The sequence below is a fragment of the Amia ocellicauda genome, chromosome 2, assembly GCF_036373705.1.
Source record: "Amia ocellicauda isolate fAmiCal2 chromosome 2, fAmiCal2.hap1, whole genome shotgun sequence".
Lineage (NCBI taxonomy): Eukaryota > Metazoa > Chordata > Actinopteri > Amiiformes > Amiidae > Amia > Amia ocellicauda.
In genome coordinates this window covers 4,764,213-4,789,817 of record NC_089851.1, presented here as the reverse complement: position 1 = coordinate 4,789,817, position 25,605 = coordinate 4,764,213, and the positions used below count along the sequence as shown (strand labels likewise).

Here is a 25,605-nt window from a genome sequence, read left to right as displayed (position 1 = left end):
AAAAAGAACTGCACATACATATCAGATCAGGGGCTTGATATGAGAGAGCTGTGAACACAGCGATCGGTAATAAACATCAGTCACGAGCTAGGGGCCCCCCAGAGCAGGCGCCTCTAAGAGCACTTCTGATTTGTAGCACAGACCGAGGCCCTAGGTAGTAGGGGTGCTTTTTTGTTTAGTTGTATTATTGACTATATACGTAATTTTATTTTATGGATGTTGAGTGTAACGATATTTTAAAAGACAAATAGTTATAGTAGAGGAAAGTCAGACAGTAGAATAAATTGTAACATTTAGAATTGCCCTATAAGCTGTATGTAAGAGGTGGATTATAGCCTTAAATAGACCAAATGAAAACTATATATATATATATATATATATATATATATACAATTATACATTATATATATACATTATATATATATACAATTGTACATTACTGAGATACAGACAATGAGTCATATAAAGCAGTTTGCAAAACTAAACATTTGAAGTGAAATACATCTGTTGTCTCACATATCTATACAATATCAGCCCTGTTTCTGTTTACTGTGCATGATTAACAAAGACATGTTTAACTATTTATTTGAAGGTTCGTAAAGGGTCTTTTGAAGAAATGGAAAATCAGAAGTGTTTCTCACACTTGTACTACAAGAGTCACTTATTTGCAAAAATGGTGTAAAACCATCAAAAGGAAGATTTAAAGTCAAACACCCAGATAAGAACTTCATAGAATTTATACAGAATATCATTGAGAGATGTTACTGAATGACGTTACTCAGACAGGGTAGAAGTGCCTGACCGCTGGATGTGTACAGGATTTCTGGTGATAAATTCTCAGTCGTTAGGGGGGCTAGTTTTGTGTTGTTGATAGACCCGTGCCGCTCCTGCAAACCCCCACCGCGGTGCTGAGAGCAGGACGTGCTGCTTCTGAAGCCCCTCCACTGCAGTGTGATCGAGTCAGGGGCCTCATGACTCTTGTCTTGTGGAATGACTGTGTAAACTGTTTGGTGAAGTAAATTCTTAATAAAACGTTCAAATATTCGACTGTATCGGTTTGGTCTTTATAACTCACCCTGTTATTATGGTTATGTTATTCATTTATTTATGTATTTATTTATCGGTTTTCTCTATTTCTAGCCCATCTCTATTTTCTGTGCCTGATTATTTCGGGTTAACCCTATCTCACTAAAGACCTGCTTGATTCACGCTTAATTGTATTTATTACATTTTTACATTGACCTTTTCTTTATATAATACGTTTGATATATTCTGCAATGCAGGAAAATATCGGTCTTGGGTAGAAGTAGTATTTACTGATATTATGCTGATTACTGAAAATTTCAATTACATTTTCTGTATTACGTTTCTTTTGATTTTGTGCGTATTCAGGATTTTCTAAAGTTAAGACCATTGAGACTGACTTACAATTCTTTATCTCTGTAAATAAAATGTGCAATCTATTACAAATCTGGGAAAAGTGGAGGAAGGGCTGAAACTTAGTAGGATCTGAAAAACATACAAAGAAACCTGGTGCAGTGATCTCCAGCCTGCACTAAGTATATATGTAAACACACACACACACACACACATATACTTGATCATTGTATTTATTCAAGCTTTACATTAACTTTTTCTTGAAATAAGGTCTTTGATATTGTCTGTAACTCTGGAAATTCAATGTATCATGTAGTAGTAGATGATATTGATTATATTGTTTATTTCTCTTTCCTTTTATTACTAAGTAACCCCTGTGTGTAGAAATTATGTATTTAATACAGTTTCTCTTTTATTTTATTATTTATTTATTTTTTCTCCCTAAGGAACCTGATTTATTTTTCATTTTTTATCTATGTTGGTATTTCTTATTATTTTAACAAGATGTTCCTAATACAATGTGTTTGGGGAAAATGACTCTTAAACTACCCACAGCCCCACCGCTTCTACAGAACGCTATCTCTCGCCACATTCCCCCTTCTGAAAACGTGCCCTATATAACTACTTTCATTGTATTGTGTAGTAGTAGTATTTACTGATATTATGTTGATTACTGAAAGTTTCTATTACATTTTCTGTACTACATTTATTTTAATTTCATCTATGTTCAGGGTTTCTGGGCACATATGTTTTACATGCCTCTTGGTGAGGAGACCGCTTCTAAAACAGTCGAGATCTCTAGACATTTCTCATTATTACTAAGCAGCTCTGTGTGAAGAAATTACTTGTTTAATAGTTTCTTTTCTTTCTTTCTTTTTTCTCCCTAAGGAACCTGATTTATTTTTCATTCTTTATATATGTTGTTTATTCTGATTATTTTATCATGTTATACTTGGCAGATTGAGATCTGGGTCTTTGGACATTCCTAATACAATCTGTTTGGGGAAAATGACTTGTTCCTCTTAAACTACCCACAGCCCCACCACTTCCACAGAGCGCTATCACTCCACACATTCCTCTCTAAAGGGGCCCTGAAATAACCTCTCAAATGTCACCTCAAGAGCCGAGGTTACAAAAGGCGTAGACATCCCAAACTCTACCCTGGTACGTTATTTCTTCAGTGCCCTGTCAACCCCGCCTCTAATATTTTAATTTCAGTGCCCTGTCAACTCCACCCACAAATATGCTAATTATTCAGTGACGTGGTGGTTCAAGGTCAAAGGTCAACCCCCCGAAGCCCCCCCTTGCCCTAAAGCGCCCTATATGACTACTTAAGTCTTTTACAAGAAACAATTAAACATTGACAACAGCTGTACCAACAAACCATATCTTTAAAATGTGCATAACATGGTGATTTGCCGATAAGCTATTTAATACAGTTAAAATATAAAATTGTCTTTTGTTATTCCAGTTCAGGCGAGTATGAATTCTGGTGTACATTTTCAGTGTAATTGTATAATGCAGTTTTAAATATTCACATATTTTTAAAAATTCATACTTACATTTTCATATTATTAAATTAAACTGAGATCTGAATGACTCTGCAAAGTGTCTTGGTTGTAATGAGACAAATACTGATTCATGTTCCAGTTTACCAATGCTTCTGCTTTTGGAACATGACTATTTCAATACAAAATAGCTTCCCATGTTTCAAGGGTATTTTGTAAAAGTCGGATTTGAAATTTCTCTATATAAGGTATAGCTAACAATTTTCTTTAATTTAATTTAAATATCAGAAGAAGGCATCAGATTTGGTTTTGGATGCAGATTTTATGTTCTCTATAAAACAATCCATATTTTTTCCTTTTTTTACATATTTACATATTTGTACCTACTGGTATCTGTTTAATTCTCCAAGCTCATTCAAACTGTACTGTTTACTTTGTTGATAGCCAAATTTTTCTGATACCAGTTGTAATTATACTACATCTCTCTGCTGTGGATTTGCAAAACAATATCACAAACTCTATGCAATTGTCTGTGTCAGTGCAAGGACAATGGAAAAAAAAAAAGAAAAAAAAAATACAATTACTAAAACAATATAGACAAGTACAATTTCAGATATGTTACAGATTCTCTAAAACATAGCTTTTAATTGTAATAATATGTTATTTACAATCATATGTGGACATAATACAAGATGGGCAAAATCAAAAATCCAACAGTAAAAGCATTAATTAAGGGTTTCTCAATCTGAGTAATACACATTGAATCACATCCCTTCAGCACATGTGCAGAACACCTCCCCCGTTTCCCCTCAATGTGTTCCTCAACTTCTGTGTGTTTCGCACGAAAGAGTATACTGTCCACAAAGACAAGTGCTCCCCACTGAAAGACTCCTTCTTCTGTTGCATTGGGCTTTTTCATTTTCAACTGGTAAGTAGGTGTAAGATAACTTTTTGTGATACTGATTTATGTATTATTTGTTCAATTAAAATACAATGACCATTGTCTGTTTATTGGTGGGCAGGAGAAGACTGGCGATGGAAAACACAAGTCTGACAACCCTTCTGCCCACCACCACCATTACTTACTACTATGATGACTACAACACCAGTGATGATTTTGTGTACCTCTGTGACAAGACAGATGTCAACAGGTTTGGTGCGAGAGTGATGCCACTCTTCTACTACTCTATCTTCATGCTGAGCTTGTTCGGGAATGGCTTGGTCTTGTATATCATTTTTAAGTTCGAGAAAATGAACACTGTCACCAACATCTTTCTGCTCAACTTAGTAATTTCAGATTTGGTGTTTGCCTCTTCCCTTCCTTTCTGGGCTGTGTACCACTCGTCTGAATGGATCTTCGGCAGGGCAATATGCAAAATAGTAGGCAGCGTGTATTTTATTGGGTTCTACAGTTCAATCCTGTTCTTGACGCTGATGACCTTCGATAGGTACCTGGCTGTGGTGCACGCCATCACCGCTGCCAAGAAAAGACGGACTCTGTATGCCTTTGTCTCGAGCGCAGTAGTGTGGTGCGTTAGCTTTGTAGCCACAGTGAAGGAGTTCATACTGTATGACGTTCAAGAAAACGGCACCTATGGGACGCTCTGTGAGGAGACTGGATATTCTCCAGAGATCATGGCTAAATGGCAGCTCGTGGGGTACTATCAACAACTTATTTTGTTCTTTCTGTTCCCGCTGGTGGTGGTTCTGTATTGCTACATCCGAATCACCATGAGAGTGGTCCAGACTAAAATGAAAGAGAAATGCAGAGCAGTAAAGCTCATATTCATCATTATAGTCACATTCTTCATCTGCTGGACACCCTACAATGTAGTCATCTTTTTAAAAACCCTACAGACATCAGTGAAGCGTACCTCTGATTCATGCAACAATGACATTGACTACGCCATTTATGTCACACGTAACATAGCCTATTTATACTGCTGCATTAACCCTGTGTTCTACACATTTGTAGGCAAGAAGTTCCAGTCCCATTTCAGAAATCTGCTGGCAAAATGGATTCCTTGCTTTAGAGCTCAGTTGCTTACAAGTCAGAGCAGCAAGACGACTGATCAAAAAAGCCATCAATCCATATATGAATAAATGTGAGGGCTGAGTTGTGAATTTCAGGTCTTATCTAATGTACTGGAATGATGTACATTATTGTTTTGTATCTGGAAATGTTTTATGGATAGCGGCTACACACTAAACATTTTTTATGTTTAGAAAACAGATGGATATCATACCAGAAATAATACTGACAGACCATGACACGTTTCTTTGAGTTTGATACGATTAAGCTTAGCAAGGTATGTCCAGACCATCTTTTTCTTTCTTGCTCAGTAATTGTTAATTAACCATCCACATGTGGTTCGGCAGAGCAGTTGAAATCCCTGTGATTTTAACAACCAGAAGCTAAAAAATAAGACAACCTTTAAGACAAGCTTTCTATCTAATGTACTTCTAAACATTTTTATTTTGTTTTACACATTCATAGAAGTGTTTTCAACTCGACTGAAACTGATTTGTAATTAATCATGTCTTTTGTAGCTTTGGTAAATGTTCACAATACAAATCTGCAATGCATTTAAAAGCACACAATTTTGTATTATTATTAAAATTGGATGTACCATTATGCATAATTATATTACCCTGTTGCATTCCCTGTAGTCACCTACAGTTTTTTAAATTGTAAGATCAATATTATTTTATGTATCTTATGTAATTGAGTTATTTTGTAATTGTTTGTACATTTAAAACAAGTTTTTAAATCTTTCTAATGATTCTGTAAATAAACACCCCCCAGGTACATGCTCTTAAGTATTGACTGTGGTTGTTTATTTCATGTGTGTAACACAAATACACTTTATATCATTCTTATTTATTTACTTTGAATTTATTTTATTTTATATTCTAACATTGCCTTTGAACACATCCTTTAAGAAAAAATCTATTGACACTTCATGTAAGTTGCATTACTTCAAGAAAACAATATTCTTCTCAGCTATTTAATTAATTATAAAAGTTTAAAAAAGCTACTTAAAAAATGCACCATGTAATTTTTCTTACAGGCTTTCAGAAATAATTTATTTACAAAATGTGAAGTTAAAATGGAAAATAATATCTTAACAACAGATATCATGGGCTGTACAAAATATAAAGTTTACACTTGAAGTTTACACTTTATTTTATGGTGTCATTAATAAATTATTTGTTTTTAACACAGGACATTAATCATTTAATTTATAAATGATCAATAAACCTTTATAATATATGATTAATCAAAAACACTATTGTGTTTCAAATCTTTAATTAAGTGTGAACATCTCTGTTACATTTACATTACATTTAATCATACTTGTATAGCTGGGTTGGGTTGTGTACAGAACAACTTCTGAGAAATATTATGATTTTCCTGTTTGCTCATTTGTATTAGAACTTTGACTGATTACAAGGAAAACTAACATGGCATCTTAAATAGACTGAATTCATTAGGTTTCCAGATTTATAAAGTATAGTTATCTAGCTTCCTTTGATGAAAGGTATTGCAACATATTCTGCTGTCTGCTATTATTTATGGTCCTTGCACTGGAAAATGTGTTGAGGTGCCTTGAATAAAGGCATAAAGTAAATAAGTGATGATCACAGACAACATGGGAAATACACATTAAGATACTAAATACAAAATTAAGACATACTTCGTACAAAGCGATCTTCCTATTCTTCTGTTTTTTTTTTAAGATTATTATTAATAATGACATTTGAAGAGGAGAGCCAATCTACCAGGTAAAGCTTGTTTCAGTTTCCTTTTATAATAAATACAATCCAGGAAGAGAAAGCAATATGTAGGCTGTAATGATTTCAAGGAAAAGATAGCAGACATTTCAACTTGACTACATAACCTTTAAAATCGTATTGACTTTTCAGTTGGCTACTTCTCAGCATACATATCTTCTTTGCAAAGCGGGGGGAAGCATGGGTTTGAAACTATGGCCCGGATTAAATCATAGCTTCGACCCTCACACCAACTGCAAATGACAAACTCAGTCCTGAATGGCGGGTTTCCATCAGGAAGAAGCCAGAACGCTCGTCCAAACAGACAGTATCAGGTCTCATAAATCGCGGTTGGATGGATGGGTCAGATGTTCTTATTCCATCCTGGCCTTTTGTTTTTACCACATACAATACAAGTCAAATGAATAACACGCAAATTGAGCAAATCAAAATCTTTGGTTGTTATTAATCAGAATCTTTAGATTATCTTTTTTTTTACATTTACAGAATTCAATAATTTATTTAAGGTTTGGTTTTGTACAGAAGCTGCTTTTAACTATTGAGGTTCAGCACATCCTGTTAGTCAGCAGCTTACAGTTATGTGTCATCTTCTGTATCATCTGTGAAGTGTTGGAGGAAACAGGAAGATACACCATAAGACCTTTAGTTTTCATGTTTTCTCAAAATGCTGATACATCCATTCTGGTGCTGCAGATTTAACACTACAATAAACGAATTTCACCGAAACTCACACTATATGATATTATTGTACAATACTGATCATATTGTATTGTATATTTATTATATTGTTGCCTTTTGTGCAGGATGGTGTCAGAACAGTGCTGCAAATTATCATATTAACTGTGTTTGGCAGTTAATTACTGGTGTAGTGGGGTGGATTTAATTTGTATTACTTTATTATTGATTTACAGTGTAGTATCAGCTTCATGATTTGACCAGTTAACTAATTTATACTGGTGACAATGTATGGTTTGCCAGATGACCTTAACAGCTTTTGAAGGCAATGATTTATAATTGCAAATGTTAAATATGGAAAAAATTATTGGTATCTTGCAAAATACTTCACATATTAATGATTAATTAAAAAAAAGGAAAAGAAAAGACAATGGCAGTTTAAACCGTTGGGGCAGTTCAGGTTTAACATATTAATGCTTCTCTGTTACAATTTTGGATAGTGTCTGTTAGGGAAAAAGGAAACCGTGAAAAACTGAAGGAGTTATTTTTGGAATGATTGTAACGTGTTACCTACTTCCTCATTCATGGCTCCAGATCATTGGAATGCATTTCGTAAGAGTAATATAAAAAAATGTAAAATACAAATACAAATGACTGAACCAATATAGCTAACATTAGGAATTGTAAACTATTTTGACTGCATAATGGACCAGTTATTTTGGCCTGGTTGTTAGATGAATGTACAGTGAGGGAAAAAAGTATTTGATCCCCTGCTGATTTTGTATGTTTGCCCACTGAGAAGAAATGATCAGTCTATCATTTTAATGGTAGGTGTATTTTAACAGTGAGAGACAGAATAACAACAACAAAATCCAGAAAAATGTATTTCAAAAAAGTTATAAATTGATTTGCATGTTAATGAGGGAAATAAGTATTTGATCCCCTATCAATCAGCAAGATTTCTGGCTCCCAGGTGTCTTTTATACAGGTAACAAGCTGAGATTAGGAGCTCTCTCTTAAAGGGAGTGCTCCTAATCTCAGCTCGTTACCTGTATAAAAGACACCTGTCCACAGAAGCAATCAATCAATCAGATTCCAAACTCTCCACCATGGCCAAGACCAAAGAGCTGTCCAAGGATGTCAGGGACAAGATTGTAGACCTACACAAGGCTGGAATGGGCTACAAGACCATCGCCAAGCACCTTGGTGAGAAGGTGTCAACAGTTGGTGCGATTATTTGCAAATGGAAGAAACACAAAATAACTGTCAGTCTCCCTCGGTCTGGGGCTCCATGCAAGATCTCACCTCATGGAGTTTCAATGATCATGAGAACAGTGAGAAATCAGCCCAGAACTACACGGGAGGATCTTGTTAATGATCTCAAGGCAGCTGGGACCATAGTCACCAAGAAAACAATTGGTAACACACTACGCCGTGAAGGACTGAAATCCTGCAGCGCCCGCAAGGTCCCCCTGCTCAAGAAAGCACATGTACAGGCCCGTCTGAAGTTTGCCAATGAACATCTGAATGATTCAGAGGAGAACTGGGTGAAAGTGTTGTGGTCAGATGAGACCAAAATCAAGCTCTTTGGCATCAACTCAACTCGCCGTGTTTGGTGGAGGAGGAACGACCCCAAGAACACCATCCCCACCATCAAAAAGGAGGTGGAAACATTATGCTTTGGGGGTGTTTTTCTGCTAAGGGGACAGGACAACTGCACCGCATCAAAGGGACGATGGACAGGCCCATGTACCGTCAAATCTTGGGTGAGAACCTCCTTCCCTCAGCCAGGGCATTGAAAATGGGTCGTGGATGGGTATTCCAGCATGACAATGACCCAAAACACACAGCCAAGGCAACAAAGGAGTGGCTCAAGAAGAAGCACATTAAGGTCCTGGAGTGGCCTAGCCAGTCTCCAGACCTTAATCCCATAGAAAATCTGTGGAGGGAGCTGAAGGTTCGAGTTGCCAAACGTCGACCTCGAAACCTTAATGACTTGGAGAGGATCTGCAAAGAGGAGTGAGACAAAATCCCTCCTGAGATGTGTGCAAACCTGGTGGCCAACTACAAGAAACGTCTGACCTTGTGATTGCCAACAAGGGTTTTGCCACCAAGTACTAAGTCAAAGGGGTCAAATACTTATTTCCCTCATTAACATGCAAATCAATTTATAACTTTTTTGAAATGCGTTTTTCTGGATTTTGTTGTTGTTATTCTGTCTTTCACTGTTAAAATACACCTACCATTAAAATTATAGACTGATCATTTCTTTGTGAGTGGGCAAACATACAAAATCAGCAGGGGATCAAATACTTTTTTCCCCTCACTGTACCTTGCCTATAGTATTTTTTAACTTCAGTCCTCTAGCTGCAAGGTATTAATGTGAACCCACAATAAACCATGTAGCTTAACCTTTTGATATAGTCTGATGACTACATAACAGCAGATACATCTAATGAAGAGTTTATGTCTTGCTCTCATATTTATGTTATTTTCTGTATTGAAACCAAACTGTTGAACATTGAACAGACATTGTTTTCCTTCTGAACTCTATACAAAAGTGTCATATCTTGCCACATCCCCCTATGAGCCAATTATTTCTACTTATCTCTGGTGTAATTTATTTCTCCCAGACCCAGACAGTCAAATAATGTTGTGACTGAATTCTCCTACTTTAAAATGGACAAATAATAATTGACCTATTGATTTATTTAATATTTCAAGACACAGCCTTGAGTTAAACAGTGTTTCAATTAGAAATTAAAAATAAGAACTGTAAAATAATAATAATTCATTCATTCATTAACTTGTGTTAATTAACTCTGTGCTGCCACTGGCAATTCACTCAGCATAACGAGCTGCTTCAATACCTGCACTGGAATTGACATTGTGTTCCTAGACCTTCCCATAGACGCCACAGCAAAGAAATCTGATGTTCATTTGGCTACATGGGCACAGGATTGTCAAGTATGAAAACAAGTATTTAATCATGTATGTGGAACTAACTAAATATATAAACCCAGAACTAGGACCAGCTTCAAATAAAAAGGGAAAGGCCTTCAAGAAAAGTGGAAATATGGAATATTTTTACCTTTCCTAAGTGTTATATGTATAAACATGTATTTTCTAAATATGAATGTATTCATTTCTATTCATACTTCACACACACAATAAATGTTGGGGGATGAAACTGTCTATCTCACAACCTGGAAACGATGTGTAACAGGCAAAATTTAGCAAATACATGGTTCAAAGAACTAATGGGGAGCTGAGCTATAACAAGAGCCAGAAGACACTTAGTCCAGCCAGGGTGAAAAACAGGGTCAGAGCAGCGCAGTGTGGGGTGGTTGCTGTGAACGGTTAGCCAACACTGGGTGGTTGGAGAGTAGAAGTGAAACTCCCTTTACTAGGACTAAAAATGAAAGAGAGCTGGAACAGCTCAATATATATATATTGCATAAGAGATGAGACATTGGGTTACAGTTAATGATAAGAAATAGGGAACACAAAAAGGGGAATATTAGTGAATTTGTTTTACACTGCATTTGGGTCTTTACTGATAGTTGATTATGGTTATTATTGAAGTTTATTATCCGCATCACAAAGGTGGTTTGTTGGCATTGAAGATTAGGGTCAACGTGATCCCCCTTTTTAATTGTAACAGGAAGTTGTGGCAACACTAATAATAAAACAGGCCATGTTTCCCCGGCTGTGCCTTTCTTAATGGGGAACACTTCTACATTTGGCCCACAGTTACAACCGTACAGAGATTGTAATGTTTACATGATCGTGGTAAAATAGATACGGTCAGTAATGGCAGGCTTCTGAATGTGATGCATTCGCTTTAAATACCTCAGGTATCAGTGACCATCTGCCTCACCAGCACTGACTGCTGACACTTATTCACATATTGACATTAAAATACTTTACTTCCCACAGTAGCCGTAGCATAAGACTGTTTGAAACGGCAATAATACCAATCTCATTGCTGCGGCAGGATGATATTTCAGTTAACTACACTATAATACCACAAGTATTAGGAGAGCAGACCAATAACATCAGATGACATATACAATATGATTTAGATGCACCCTGGGACTCAATGACAAACACAATCCTTTTCCAGAGGCGGCTGGAGGAATACTGTGGCGTTCTTCCTGCAGCTCCGTTTCTTGTGAAGCGAAAGGAGTTGGTCTGCCTGTTTGGCCTTCTTTTGATTTCCATGTTGTTTCATGATATTGAGGTCAGGGCTGGTGTATGTAATGAAATGCTTTCAAAGCCATTCTGCTCGAATCAGTGTTTCACATTCCTGGCTTCCTGGTCGATTCAAGCAGTACACTGGTACTCTGGTCACTGTGCTCACAACTAACCAACCAACACATAATACAAGAACAAGAACCAGCCCTACACAGTACATGCTTTCCAGTACAATGCACTACCATTAGAGAGAGGGCTCGTACATTTAATGAAATGGTGAGTTTGACTAGCGTGTTGCTCAGAGAAATAATCGTAATACACCATTTACATGGACAGCGATAGTGTTTTAAATCTCTCCATGGTTAACAGACTGCAGCCCAACTAGTAGTAATTTGTACTGTAGGGCCTTGGAAGCCAATATGATGCTTGTTGGATAATGTCTCAAGTTAAATATTAAGAAGTTTCTAGAGACAATTTTAAGGGTTTAATGTATCAGATTGGCATGTCCTTCTAATATTCAATCATGTCAATAATAGAGACTCAATAATAGAGACTCAAATATAATTTAGTATTCATACAAAATCAACTACTGTCCATTTTGTTATTAAATGTCTGGTGCAACAAAAAAACAAAACTGAAAACCGGAAAACAGGGGCATCTAGCAGTTTGAGAATAGTACTGTTGAATATACTCTAATACACACTCTTACACAAATTATTCAACTACACCACCCCCTTGATATATTGCCCCTCGCTATCCCGCTGAATATGATATATCACGTTTTGTGGGGTTGACCTTTTTATTGTCATGATGCTCATGCCTCTGAATATAATTAACCTCATTAATATTTCACCTTATTTTTGTTGTAATATTCAGTCTGTAGTTTGGACTGTTTGTACTGTAGGAGGCCTGTGCAATCTGTTACCTTTACCGCTTGCCTTACTGTACCGTATATAATGATTACACATCCTTGTCTGTAAAGCAATAGTGCAGAAAATTAAATAGGCACAGTACGGTATTATTGTTACACTATGCACTGCAACAACCTCCTGTTTCTTTCGGTGTTTCTAGATTGTTGCTGCCCTGTTGATAATGAGGCCTGACATTAAACTAAAGTTGGTTGTTCAGTTTTTCTGCCTGTGTGTGTATCACTATATCTCAATATATCGCGCTGTTTCAGTTGGACCCCGATGCCAGCGATATACACTCACCTAAAGGATTATTAGGAACACCTGTTCAATTTCTCATTAATGCAATTATCTAACCAACCAATCACATGGCAGTTACTTCAATGCATTTAGGGGTGTGGTCCTGGTCAAGACAATCTCCTGAACTCCAACCTGAATGTCTGAATGGGAAAGAAAGGTGATTTAAGCAATTTTGAGCGTGGCATGGTTGTTGGTGCCAGACGGGCCGGTCTGAGTATTTCACAATCTGCTCAGTTACTGGGATTTTCACACACAACCATTTCTAGGGTTTACAAAGAATGGTGTGAAAAGGGAAAAACATCCAGTATGCGGCAGTCCTGTGGGCGAAAATGCCTTGTTGATGCTAGAGGTCAGAGGAGAATGGGCCGACTGATTCAAGCTGATAGAAGAGCAACTTTGACTGAAATAACCACTCGTTACAACCGAGGTATGCAGCAAAGCATTTGTGAAGCCACAACACGTACAACCTTGAGGCGGATGGGCTACAACAGCAGAAGACCCCACCGGGTACCACTCATCTCCACTACAAATAGGAAAAAGAGGCTACAATTTGCACAAGCTCACCAAAATTGGACAGTTGAAGACTGGAAAAATGTTGCCTGGTCTGATGAGTCTCGATTTCTGTTGAGACATTCAGATGGTAGAGTCAGAATTTGGCGTAAACAGAATGAGAACATGGATCCATCATGCCTTGTTACCACTGTGCAGGCTGCTGGTGGTGGTGTAATGGTGTGGGGGATGTTTTCTTGGCACACTTTAGGCCCCTTAGTGCCAATTGGGCATCATTTAAATGCCACGGCCTACCTGAGCATTGTTTCTGACCATGTCCATCCCTTTATGACCACCATGTACCCATCCTCTGATGGCTACTTCCAGCAGGATAATGCACCATGTCACAAAGGTCGAATCATTTCAAATTGGTTTCTTGAACATGACAATGAGTTCACTGTACTAAACTGGCCCCCACAGTCACCAGATCTCAACCCAATAGAGCATCTTTGGGATGTGGTGGAACGGGAGCTTCGTGCCCTGGATGTGCATCCCACAAATCTCCATCAACTGCAAGATGCTATCCTATCAATATGGGCCAACATTTCTAAAGAATGCTTTCAGCACCTTGTTGAATCAATGCCACATAGAATTAAGGCAGTTCTGAAGGCGAAAGGGGGTCAAACACAGTCTTTAACTTTGGCACACACAGTGGTTGAGCAATTATAGCTCCTCTATAGTAATTTCAACTACTAATTTCTAATTGTTTCCGCTTTCACATCTTTTCACAAGAATCAGATTCCTTTTCCAAGTTTATTTCTGTGATGTATTTCATTTCGCAAGGTAATGAAGGGAACAGTTGTGTTTTTGTTGTTTCTAAAGCTTTCTCCATACCAGTAATATTTTTTATCAGTTTGATGTTAACTTCTGAAGCTGACTAACCTTCCTTGCAGCGTTTCACTTTAATCTAAATCACTCAAGTGTTTAAGTTCAGAAAAAAAAAACGAGATGTTAGAAGAAATGCCATTAATATTTCAATTTTAATCATTTTACATTTTAAAGACTTGAATAACATTGCCCTATGTTTCTTTTGAAGCTAACAGGGCTGCATACCAAGTAAAACTACATTAAAGTAAATGAAAGAGAGAAAAAGACACAGAAAGACTTTAAAAAATATAAAATACCTTTAGTTTATTCCCCCAAAATAAAATAAAGGGAGACGTAAAATGAGTTTTAGTTTGGGAGTACTGACTGGGAGAGATGTCAACTGAAAGGGAGCAAAAAAATGAATCAAGTGAGGGTCTGTAATTGCTGAAAAGAAGGAATAATGAAACTTCTTCCTTTAATTAAAAGTCAGACAGCAGCATGCCTTTCGCTGTAGATGGAATTCCTCAGGCGAAGAAGAAAACATTCTTTGAGGAAAGTCATAAAAATTTCCTTCTGATGTAATATAAAAGGAGGTCTCAATTTTTCTGAAACCCTCCTTCACTTTTCTTGGCCTCACTGCTAATTAGAACAGACATTGCGCTGATTTTCCTTTTTTAACTTGAAGGAATCCGAATATATGTATTAATTAATCCGTTCGCTCATTAACGGCACATTAATTAATTAATGAACATCAAATTAGGATTTATTCTTTCTCTATGCCGTAGCGCACATCAAAATACATGTCTGCTTGATGTCTCCGATTGATTACGGAAACTTGGCAACGGTGCTGTATAATAATTGAAAATCTAATTATTTTGTAGGTGAGCAGTTTTGTACCGTAGCACCTTGAACAGCATGTTAAGCAAGAGGGGATTAAGTCAAGATGGTAGGTATCGCAGAGATACGTGAGTTTTGCACTGAATAAGAATGAGAAGTTATTAAAACCCTGCAACTGGCAAATTCCTCAATAGGGTTTGCGTTATTTGTTCAATAACTGTCCATCAAGGTTCATCCAAACCTTCAAAGTACACAAGTTAGCAACAGGACTCACAACCACAAGCCCTGCTCTGTATATAAATAAACATCTACACGAAGATCAGTAACTATATAAGACGTTGGCTACATCAAGAAAACACAACAACTCTGTCTTAGTGCACCAGCAATGCTTCTGAACTATTTTCCATTTTGTCTTACATACACACACAGAATCGGTGTGTTCCTTAAAGCAAAGTGCAGCTCGACACTATGGAAAGTGTAGTTATTTTAAAATACACGCAATGGGGCTCCTAGCGTTGGATCTCATGATTTGTGTTGTCATCCCTCTCTGAACTTGGAAGAGTGTAGATTCTCCCCGCGCCAGGGGAGCATTTTATTTTTGGCACAGCAGGCATGTTGCTCAGCTGGCATGTCTGTGCGGAACGGGAACGGGCCCAGAGATGGCATTTTGTCTCAGAGCGGGGGCTCTGACCGAAACAGACTGCAACAGGCTTGAGGGAGGGTATATCTCTAGCTAGTGCAGACTTAAGTTGAAAGCAGGGTCCTGGAAATGTCTCTCCTCCCTGGTGATGCACATTGACTTTTGTGAAGGTTGGACGCTCGTCAAGGCTGCACTGTCAAATCACTACGCCTTGACTACAGGTCGGGACCCGGGTAAGACTTGACCGGGATGCTCGCATGAAAGCGCCTTTATTGTTCTGAAGCTTCCTTGACATTAATAGAGTGTGTAACATCTCCAACATCAAACCACAGTGACTTTGTAAAAACGAATCTCGCAGTAGACAGTGCCTTGTGATGTTTTTGACTTCACATGTACCTTCTCAGTCATTCTTTATTTGGCTTAGATGGCTAATGTGTTGTGACGTACCAAGTGGTCTCCCAAGACCTTTCATTCTCTGCCACTGATTTGTTTGACTGAAGGCTGGGAATAAGAGCTCTAGGAAACAATAAGTCCAATATTATAAAATAAATTGAAGGCAGATCATCTATACAAATTAAACCATTTTGATTAAATAGTAAGCATGTTCTACCTTTGCAAAAACAAAAGAAAATAGAACCAATAGTTCTCTGACTTGATTTCCTCTCTCTCTCTCTTTCTTAAATTTGTTCTCTTTATTTTTTTACATTGCCTGCCCCTCACAAGTCTCCACTGACTCACAGCTGTGTCTTATTTCTGTTCGTGACTGTATGTGATGTGTCCTTTGTCAGTAACCAATACACAATCACTCAGTTTCTCAAGACTTCTGCTTTTACGACAGAAACCTCTCAGCTGTCGAAGTATCACTTATTCCCCATTATGGCTGAAGGGAAAACAGAACAAACAAATCCTGAGGAACTACCTCATGACAACACCTAGGCCTGGCCAATTTCAGCTGTTTATGTCTGCGCTCCCTACCTTCCTTTAAAGTTGTAATTAGCATTGTTAATCCATGAATCACAGTGATGTGCCGAGGAATCACACATTTATTAATGATTAATGTATTAGAAGGACAGTCTTTAAAATGCAACCAGGAAGTAAAGAACAGTGCCATTATTGCACTAGATATGGAAAAAGTAATATTGCATTGCAGGAGGTTTGTATCGAGAAAGACTGCTACCATTACTGGCATCTAAACCGTCCTCAGACATGATGGCAATGACAAAATAAGTTAGTTCTTACTACTTACTACATAATTAGAAGTTTAAAGGTAGCACAACATTCATTACAGAGACTGACACCGATAAAAGGAACAATTGCATTCAACTTGTACAAATTGTTAGTGCTTTGTGTTTCACGGCTGATCTTTCATGCCGTGCCATGCATAATGAGTTTCGAAGCCAAACGCACAAAGAATTCATAGCTGGTGTCAGAAATCGCATCTTGTTATTACTAAAGTCTCCTGTGTAAGATATCTTATTGGAATAATTACTTAATTAAGCACTAACCTTTACTTTGAACAGGGATACAGCGCGCCCTGACAAATTATCATACAGTCCTTTCATTGTCATTTACAGATAGCTCAGAACACTAAATGATGAATCAATGTAGTGAGATAATGATACCCTGCATTAAAACGACATGAAAAGAGCGTGCACTGTAAGCCTATAATTGTTTATGATAACTAGCAATAATGGGAATAAAATGCAGCCCCCTGCTTCCAACTGGGAACTATGAATAAATTTAGCTCGAGAGAATTCCATACCTAGATCGTTATTTCTGGCCAAATGTTACTTTAAGTGTGTAGGTGAGCAAATGAAACTCACTACCACAAACTGTAGCGCAGACACATTTTGGAGGCAAATAAAACATGTATTGAACACAAATATAAACAGTACACTAAATGTGACGTACTGTTGTTTCTGCCAGAAATCTTAAGATGGTACGAAATGAGAAAAAGTATCCCACCACATTTTTTGTCATACTAGCTGGTTAATTTGGTTTATTTCATAATCTATTACATTTACAAACAATGTGTCAGTTTAGTAGTGTTGTGAAATTAATATATAAATAGACAAGACTCTACAAACATGGTTCCTTTTACTTTGGTTCCAACACCACTATTAAAATAATAGATTGGCAGATGTATTTAGTAAGGTCAAATCTCATATTTACATTAAATCAGGAATGCTTATTAATGTGACCTTTTAAAAAAAAAAAAATCTGTAAAGCAGTCAGTGTTTCAGCTGTTTCAGTCTTTTTCTATTTACAGAATCTACAAGGGTTGTGGAAAAAGTGAAATTATCACTGACAATCAATAAGAACTGTTTCCAAAAACAGGCATTACATATTATGCAAATAATTTCAAGTTATGAAAGAAATCCTGTCATTTTTCCAAAATGGGAAAAAAAATAATTATATATATATATAATAATTATGGTAATAACATCATTTTTGTCCAGGATGCTTTTTGTTCTCAGCTGTTTATTAATTTGAAAATCTGCACTTTGCTATTTTCAACATCCAAACTACCTATAGCATATAAAGCCAATTAACCCCCTTAACCTCCTCAACAAACATGTAGCACATTCTCAGCTCAGATCTGCTGGCTGCAGGCTACATTCGAAATATTTCACACAGGGAGTGTTAGATGAAATTTAAATATTCTACTTTTAAAACAGACTTAAACTAGTGGTTGAAATGATGGGATCACCTTCAGATGCTACTGGAATAGAACTAAGAAAGGAGCAGACAAAAGATTGTGATGTTAATGCAGTCTGCGGTGAAGTAAGCTGACACAATGCTTGTGTATGTTTTAATGAGCTGAGGAAGATTCTTTGCTTGAGATTTGAGTTTATTGGAAGGAATGGCCTCCTGAAATTGTCAATTATCAATCCGTTTTTCCCCATTACCCACACAATACAATACCCAATCATCAACTGGCTTCGCTTCTATATGTCTTACATTAGCATGGGGAGAAAGGTGGTATATAATTAAATTAAATGTTTTAGTTTTTGCATTGAAATCCCCAAACATCAGAGAGAGGAGGCAGCACATTCACACTGTGCTGGGCCAGTTGTGCTAATCACATCAACAGATTTGAAACTGAGCTCTCACAAAGTCCTTCATTGGTTGAGATTACTGTTATTATTATTTTAATGATTGTCTCAGATTCTGCTTTTGTAAAGCAAACCCTTAGGTGGCCCAGGAATAACTTCAACACTGTCTCTGTGTTATATTATATTATATGATATTCTCCTGCAGTGTTATTATGCTCAACACATCCATGTTTTTGTAAATCAGTGTAATCTCTGCATATCTTCATAAAGCTCAGTTAATTGGATCAGAACCAGGGGAGCATAAAGGCCAGAGCTAGTGCCATTGCTCAGCAGCCATGTTTGTGTTTTCATGCCCAAGATGGCGATTTGTGATTTCTCTTCTTCAATATTAGCCATTGTTTCCTGGTTGTGTGTGCTGTGCTGGTTAAACATCTAACATTTGTCCTTGGCCAATATTCCCTCTGTCTCATTTCCTTCACTCCTCAGGGTTCATCTTCGCAGTGTGGAGTTGTTATTTTATGTATTTCCAAATACTAATCAGGACAGCTTATCATGCCAAACAAACTGGACATTCCTGTGGTATTCTTTTATTTATTTATTTTCTTATCTTGATTTAATCAAAAGCATAAAAAAATATTAGTTTTCTAGCTTTCATACAGCTTTCTGTAAAGCAACATGCACATCATTAGATTTTACATTTTGTTGTTTAGTATGATCTAAAATATATATTTTGACCAGTACGCAATTCAAAAACCATAATGCAAATGCACTGGACGTGTGGGAAGCAGTCCTTGTTATTAACAAACTCATCTGTTTTGACGTTTGACACCAGCAATGTATCAGCCATGATGGCTTTGAACTCCAATGTTTCGCCTGAAACATTAGCAGTGGCATATTGTTGTTCCAGAAGATGCATGCGGTTATTTTATGAAAAGTGACACATTCTGTGACCTAGAGGTAAAGGTTAAGGAAGACCAAACTGTATTCATCTGACAAGTAGGAAATACTGATAAATAGTCTGACAAGTTCAGTTTGCCTGAGGAAAATGACTGATGTGAGCCATACGAGCAAGAAATACTGGCCAGTACTGGTGTAAGAAGGGAAGATTGCTTGTTATGGTAACACCCACATGGTCCTTTAGAGGACGAATGACTCAGAAAAAACATACAGCTAAAATGAAAAACTTTAACTTACATTGAAATATGATACTTATATTTATGTCACTTAAAATAAAATGCACAATGAAATGTTTTGTGGGGTGTTATTAACAATGTTATTACACATGGTTGCATTAAGGGGTAATTGAAAATATACAATTACAGACAAAAATAGACACAAACATTATATTTGGCAGGGAGGGGAGGCTTTTATCTTTTGGTTGACATAATATTGGCTCAGATTGTTTTCTGATGCACACGGATAGTCTGCTTGAATCGAAACCTGTCTGTGCATTTTGATTTTAAAACATGACATTTGAATGACATAAGAATTAAAAATAGAAGGGAGTGTGGACTTTCTTCTTTGAGTTAATATGATTTGACATGGGTGATTGGGTTATATTATGCCCTGTAATATTAACATATTATTACGAGTTTCTCCCTGACTTGATAAAGGGTACAGAAGACTACACTTTGTTAAAGAAAGCATTTTTTTCCTAAATTGAAGTCACTTATTTTATTATTATTATATTATTAGCATTTCCAAAAGATCCCTTTTTAACACACACAAGTACCCAGTACCCCGAACACACAGTAAATTGAAGTGACATTATATAGTTTCTATACATTCACACAGTTCAATTCCATCTTTTAAAAATACAAAAATACATGTTGTTTCTAACAATAAATTAAGTCTGTTTCCAAATAAATCCTCTTTCCAATTTTTTTTTCCAAGCACATTGTACTTGGCATGCATTCATTCAGAGTTATGGTTCTACATGATTGGTTAAGATAATAAGTGACAGGTTTATGAAGTAATACACTTTTATTATCCCTGGTCTCCAGTAAGCCCTTAAGCCTCTTTTTTAGTATAACAAGCCATAGGTGGTAAATACTTTTTATGATTGGAAATCCATGTCTTGATGTATTTTCCTAAAGACAGTGGATGAACTGCATATTATGAAATGAAGACATAAATTACGAGATCAGTATAATAGATGCTTTACTAAGAAAGAGAATTGTATTTCTGGAACACTTCTTGAGAGGTTCAGCTCATTTGCTGCTTCTGTTTGAAATTAGCTCCTTGTGTAAAATAAAAAGAAAGTTGAAACATTAAAGGTTTGACAGTGTATTCTACAGTCAGAGTCGGAAAAATGGGTAATAAACCTCTTGAGCCAAGTTACAAAACAGAACAGCATCATAACAACAATTTGAACAGCCTACATTTCCCTAAACACTAAGCCTTAACTTTTCCCTGACTTTCTTAATGCCGTCGTTCGCTGATTGAACCTACAGGTCACTCAAGTATTTCCATTCTCACTGAATCATTATTTATATATTAACTGCAACACCAGCTGTACAGTACACAGTCATTGAGCGTCATTAAATAATCCAGACCACACCCATCTGATAGCTCGGATCTCAGAGTCCAATGAAACACATCATGACTTCATGTCATCACTCTGCACAACCGTGATTTCGAACATTAGCACAGAAACAGACCCTATATGACTGGAAAAGATGGGTGCTTTCTAAGGAATCCTGGTTCTGGCTCTCATTTAGTGATGCTATGATTGTAGGAGACATTCCCAAAGGTCTACTGAGGCTTCTTTAAGCTAAAAGCATATTAAATCCTACACATTTGTGTTTGTCAAGTGCTTTAACACATTTGTAAAGAAGGAGGAAATTGGATCCCCTTCCCATTGTGCTTGTGAAACTGAATTATGGACGTAATACAAATTGACAATTACTTATTATGCTTCTGGTGTTTGCTGTGCCCTTGTTTGGATTATACTTCTGGTTTTATTAGATCAGAAGAGCACAAGCTTGACTTTAATCTTCTCCTTAATAGTGTAACACTTTGAAACCGTGGGCTTCTCAGATGAAGAACATACCGCACTCTGGCATACAAAACAAACTGCCCTTTTTTCAGAAAACGCTCTTATACCGCTCTTCAGGAGCTACTGGCTGTATCCTGAGATGCAGTCCGAGGGGAAAGGCAGGGAGGCTGAATCAACGCCAGGGTGGGACGGACGAAGGTCAGCCCAGAGGGGAATGGGGAGCACAGGACAACAACACACACCCTTCACACGCTCAGCTATTTATAAATCAGTCACTCACCTCCCCATTGTCCATCAGTCCACCATTAGTCCAGCATAGGGGGGGCGCTCCAGGCACGCACCAGGCACCGTTATTCATATAACGGCAGCAGTCCCCCTGTGCCACACCGTTTCACCCCCAGACAGTGGTACAATCTGAAGAGAGAACTGTTGTGCTTGTCCTCATGTCCTTTAGATTATTTATAACACCTCTGTCATTTTACCCATAATCAATTCTAGTTTAGCTGTAGCACACCAAGCAGAGATGTAATCAATAACAATGATTTCTGTAAGCTCTTTCTTCACACTCATTTTCTGTCATTTTACAAACTGTAAAATATGTCCTGTATAAATTGCCACTTATGCACTTTAAACTTTTGCCTTGCTGTTCTGCTTGTTCTTGAGAAGGTAGATAAAAAGGAAGTGTCACTTTAATAGCGGATAGAAAAAAAAAAGCCAAAACATCTGGAAGCAAGCCCAGATAGAACGAAAAGGTCAGGTTGTAAAAATGAATGGTTGGCACATAAGACTGATATACACATTAACAATGCATACATTGTTTCTGGGTGGTGGTGGTGGGAGAGGGTAAAACCTCAGGAATATGACGGTACATTTATTTTAAAGGTATGCGAATCAGAAGCAATCAGTATGACTAATTGGACTCTTGCATGACTTAAACTGGTAATGGATGAGAAGATGACTAGAATTCTCAGAAGACAATCGCTGGCTGTCATAAATACATCTCAATAGTTTTAATTTCCCTTTGGGAGCACTACTGTATTTTTCTTTTAAAGTAACCAGAATTAGCCCATTACAGAAAATAGCGAATAATGGGAGATGATTGATGCCGAGCGCGGCTTTTAACTGCTCAATAGGCATTACAATTCCCCAACGCTAAAAACGAGGAAATTGGTTTCTTCTGTGCAGTGTCCTGAAACTCTAATCAATTTCTGGCATCGTCTTGGGAAATGTCTTGCTCGCACAAAAAATAAACATATTCCCCCAAAATGATTGTTTTCCACTATGTGATTTATATTTCAGATTTAATTATTTCTCATAAACATACATTCTTCACTTAAATTCTTACTATATTGGCTATAAATATGTACAATATTATACGTACAAAGTAAACTATAGTCCAGATAACAAAGCTGTAAATAATGTAGCTGTGTGGATGTAGGCCCATTCCTTGGCTGTATAGAATGAACACTTTCCAACTTATTTTAAGATAGCTGGACAGTAGCATTGTATCTGAAGAGCTGAATTAAATGTATCTAGACAAGTTTGTCTGTGCAGTCTAACCTATCTGCTGTTCTGGTTCTGGAGTGCGGATGGGACTGAGACTGCACTGTGAGAAGGCAACAGATCATTCACAGACCCAGTCTCCTTATTGTATATATTTAGTAAATATGCCTGGTTGCCTATTGTGAACTTAAGTATTTGAAAGCTAACATAAGATCATAAGAAAGTGTCCAATCGAGAGGAGCCCATTCGACCCATCGTGCTCGTTTGGTGTCCATTAATAACTAAGTGATCAAGGATCCTATCCAGTATGTTTTTGAATGTTCCCAAATTGTCTCTTCAGCCACATCGCTGGGGAGTTTGTTCAGATTGTGACGCCTCTCTGTGTGAAGAAGTGTCTCCTGTCTTCTGTCTTGAATGCCTTGAAGCCCAGTTTCCATTCCATGTCCCATGTGGTATTGATACGATATGGTTTGTACTGAGGGCATGGAGAGAGTGGGGTGGATCAATGGCCATTAAAGACACTTAATTTACAAAACTAATGGCAGTATGGTTAAGTAGCTATACACACATATATATATATATATATATATATATATATATATATATAGTGTTACACTTCAGGGGGCATGGGACAGGAATGTCCCAGTATTTGGGTTGAAAGCTGCGGACTGTGTAAAACTAAATATGATCTTGCCTTCAGTTATGGAGCTAGCTGAAATTTTTTTGTTGCCCTGATCTGCTGTCGGGCACATTCTTTCCAGAATACAATATTCATCAACCAGTGGTATGTGGTAGCAGGTCTTGTTGTCATTGTACATAAGTGGGGGGTACATGAGCTGTGGGTTCGGTAACCAGTCCAAGGTCAGTAACACAAAACGGGGTATTCACACAAAAATTCACACGGTTTCACCCTCCTGCCCATGCAGTACAATGCAATGATACAGCCAGAGGGAGGGCATTATATGTCATTCAGTTCATTATTTTCATCCAGTGTGTGAATTAGAAAAAGGTGACCTTAACTTTCACCAGGTAATGCGCTGGAGGTGTGTGCAGGAAGCGCCTTGTTTATTGTCGTGTATCTCCCAGCTTGAGAAAGTAATGAACTATAATTATAACAGGACCAAAACATGCCAAAAGTGAAAGAGCATCAGTCAGGAGCCGGGAATGTCAGCAAATTAAAATTAAAATTCCAAGAAATATATTGAGTTTATACAGTTTATTATTATTATTTGTATTATTATTAATTCATCAAACCAATGTTCTGATAAACAGCACAGTTATATTTGTACAGTCAGTAATGTCTCAGATCACTACAGTATTATCCCCACTGGGCTTTTCTTGGATATCTGGGAATATGCACATAAGATCTCATAAAGGTTATCTACAGAGCTACAGAAACTGCCTAAACATTTTAACTATTGATTCTATGAATATGTCTTTCTTTGAACTTCTCCTAGAGGAAAGCTCATTACACAGTTCAGATTGCGTGAAATCTAATTGTGTAATTTGCTAAAATGATGCAATGTTCGTATTGACAAACATCTAAATACTGGTCTCTTTAGCAGGATATAGATTTATGTTAAATGTATTTATTTTTATAAATACAATTCCCTCAATGCAAGGCAAGTCCCACTGGTAGCAATTATGGACATGAAGCTATGAAGTTAAAAACTTTAAGTTTTTAACAGCATCCCTAAACCCCACTGAATGTTCAGTGTTTAAAATCACTCAGAAAACTTTCTTGATCATTCTGAATAGTTATTTAGTGATTTGGACTTTAAATGCATGATGTGCTTTCCTTTTATATACTTTTATATTACTTACAGTAGTTGTGTATTTGTGCTGCATTTTGTTTACCCATTTCTGTAAAAATAATTTACATATTTACAGTGTATTTTCTATGCTTTAAATACTCAATTTTCTAAGAGAAATAGTCTTAAGTGTGGAGGAAAACCTAAAAACACTGAATAATACGATCCTATTTGAAATTATTAAAACAAATGAAGCCACAGAGGTAGCAGTGAAGTACAGCAATTCACCACTAGATGACATGTTACACATGCTGAATATTGCAGTCTATTTATTTCTCTGACTGTTGGAGGATGTTCATAACAATTCCTTTATTGGGAGTAACAGAGGTGATAAGGTTTCTGCTACGATTTGATTAACATCACTCCTTAGTGCCAGTAGGGAGCTTTATTTTCAATAATTCATGGGTCTCGTCTGTTAGTCCTACTCATGAAGTACCTACTTCATGAATTAAAAAGAAATGCTCAAGTTTATCCTTTTTACTTTTGTTTTAATTTCGGATCTCCAGTTTCACCCTGACCCCGGCACCCCCAATGCACCATCTTACACAAGACCTTGATCTAATGACCACTGATATAAACAGACCCAAAATCTAGCTGTAGAAACTGGAAAAATCTAGTTGTAGAAATGATTTAGCCTAGAGAGA

The 25,605-nt window shown here is 37.0% G+C and overlaps 1 protein-coding gene across 1 annotated transcript; it reads left to right on the top strand.

Moving 5' to 3' along the window:
* The first annotated feature begins 3,731 nt into the window (after nucleotides 1-3,731).
* LOC136712439 (C-C chemokine receptor type 4) lies at nucleotides 3,732-5,705 on the top strand. The gene is made up of 2 exons (XM_066689035.1): nucleotides 3,732-3,813; nucleotides 3,908-5,705. Exon 2 carries the CDS (start codon nucleotides 3,921-3,923, stop codon nucleotides 4,986-4,988), a length of 1,068 nt encoding a protein of 355 aa, XP_066545132.1. The 5' UTR covers nucleotides 3,732-3,813; nucleotides 3,908-3,920; the 3' UTR covers nucleotides 4,989-5,705.
* Nucleotides 5,706-25,605: the final 19,900 nt, after the last annotated feature.

Excerpts from the sequence above, each read along its gene's own strand:
- LOC136712439 (XM_066689035.1), top strand. The coding sequence starts at position 3,921 with ATGGAAAACACAAGTCTGACAACCCTTCTGCCCACCACCACCATTACT.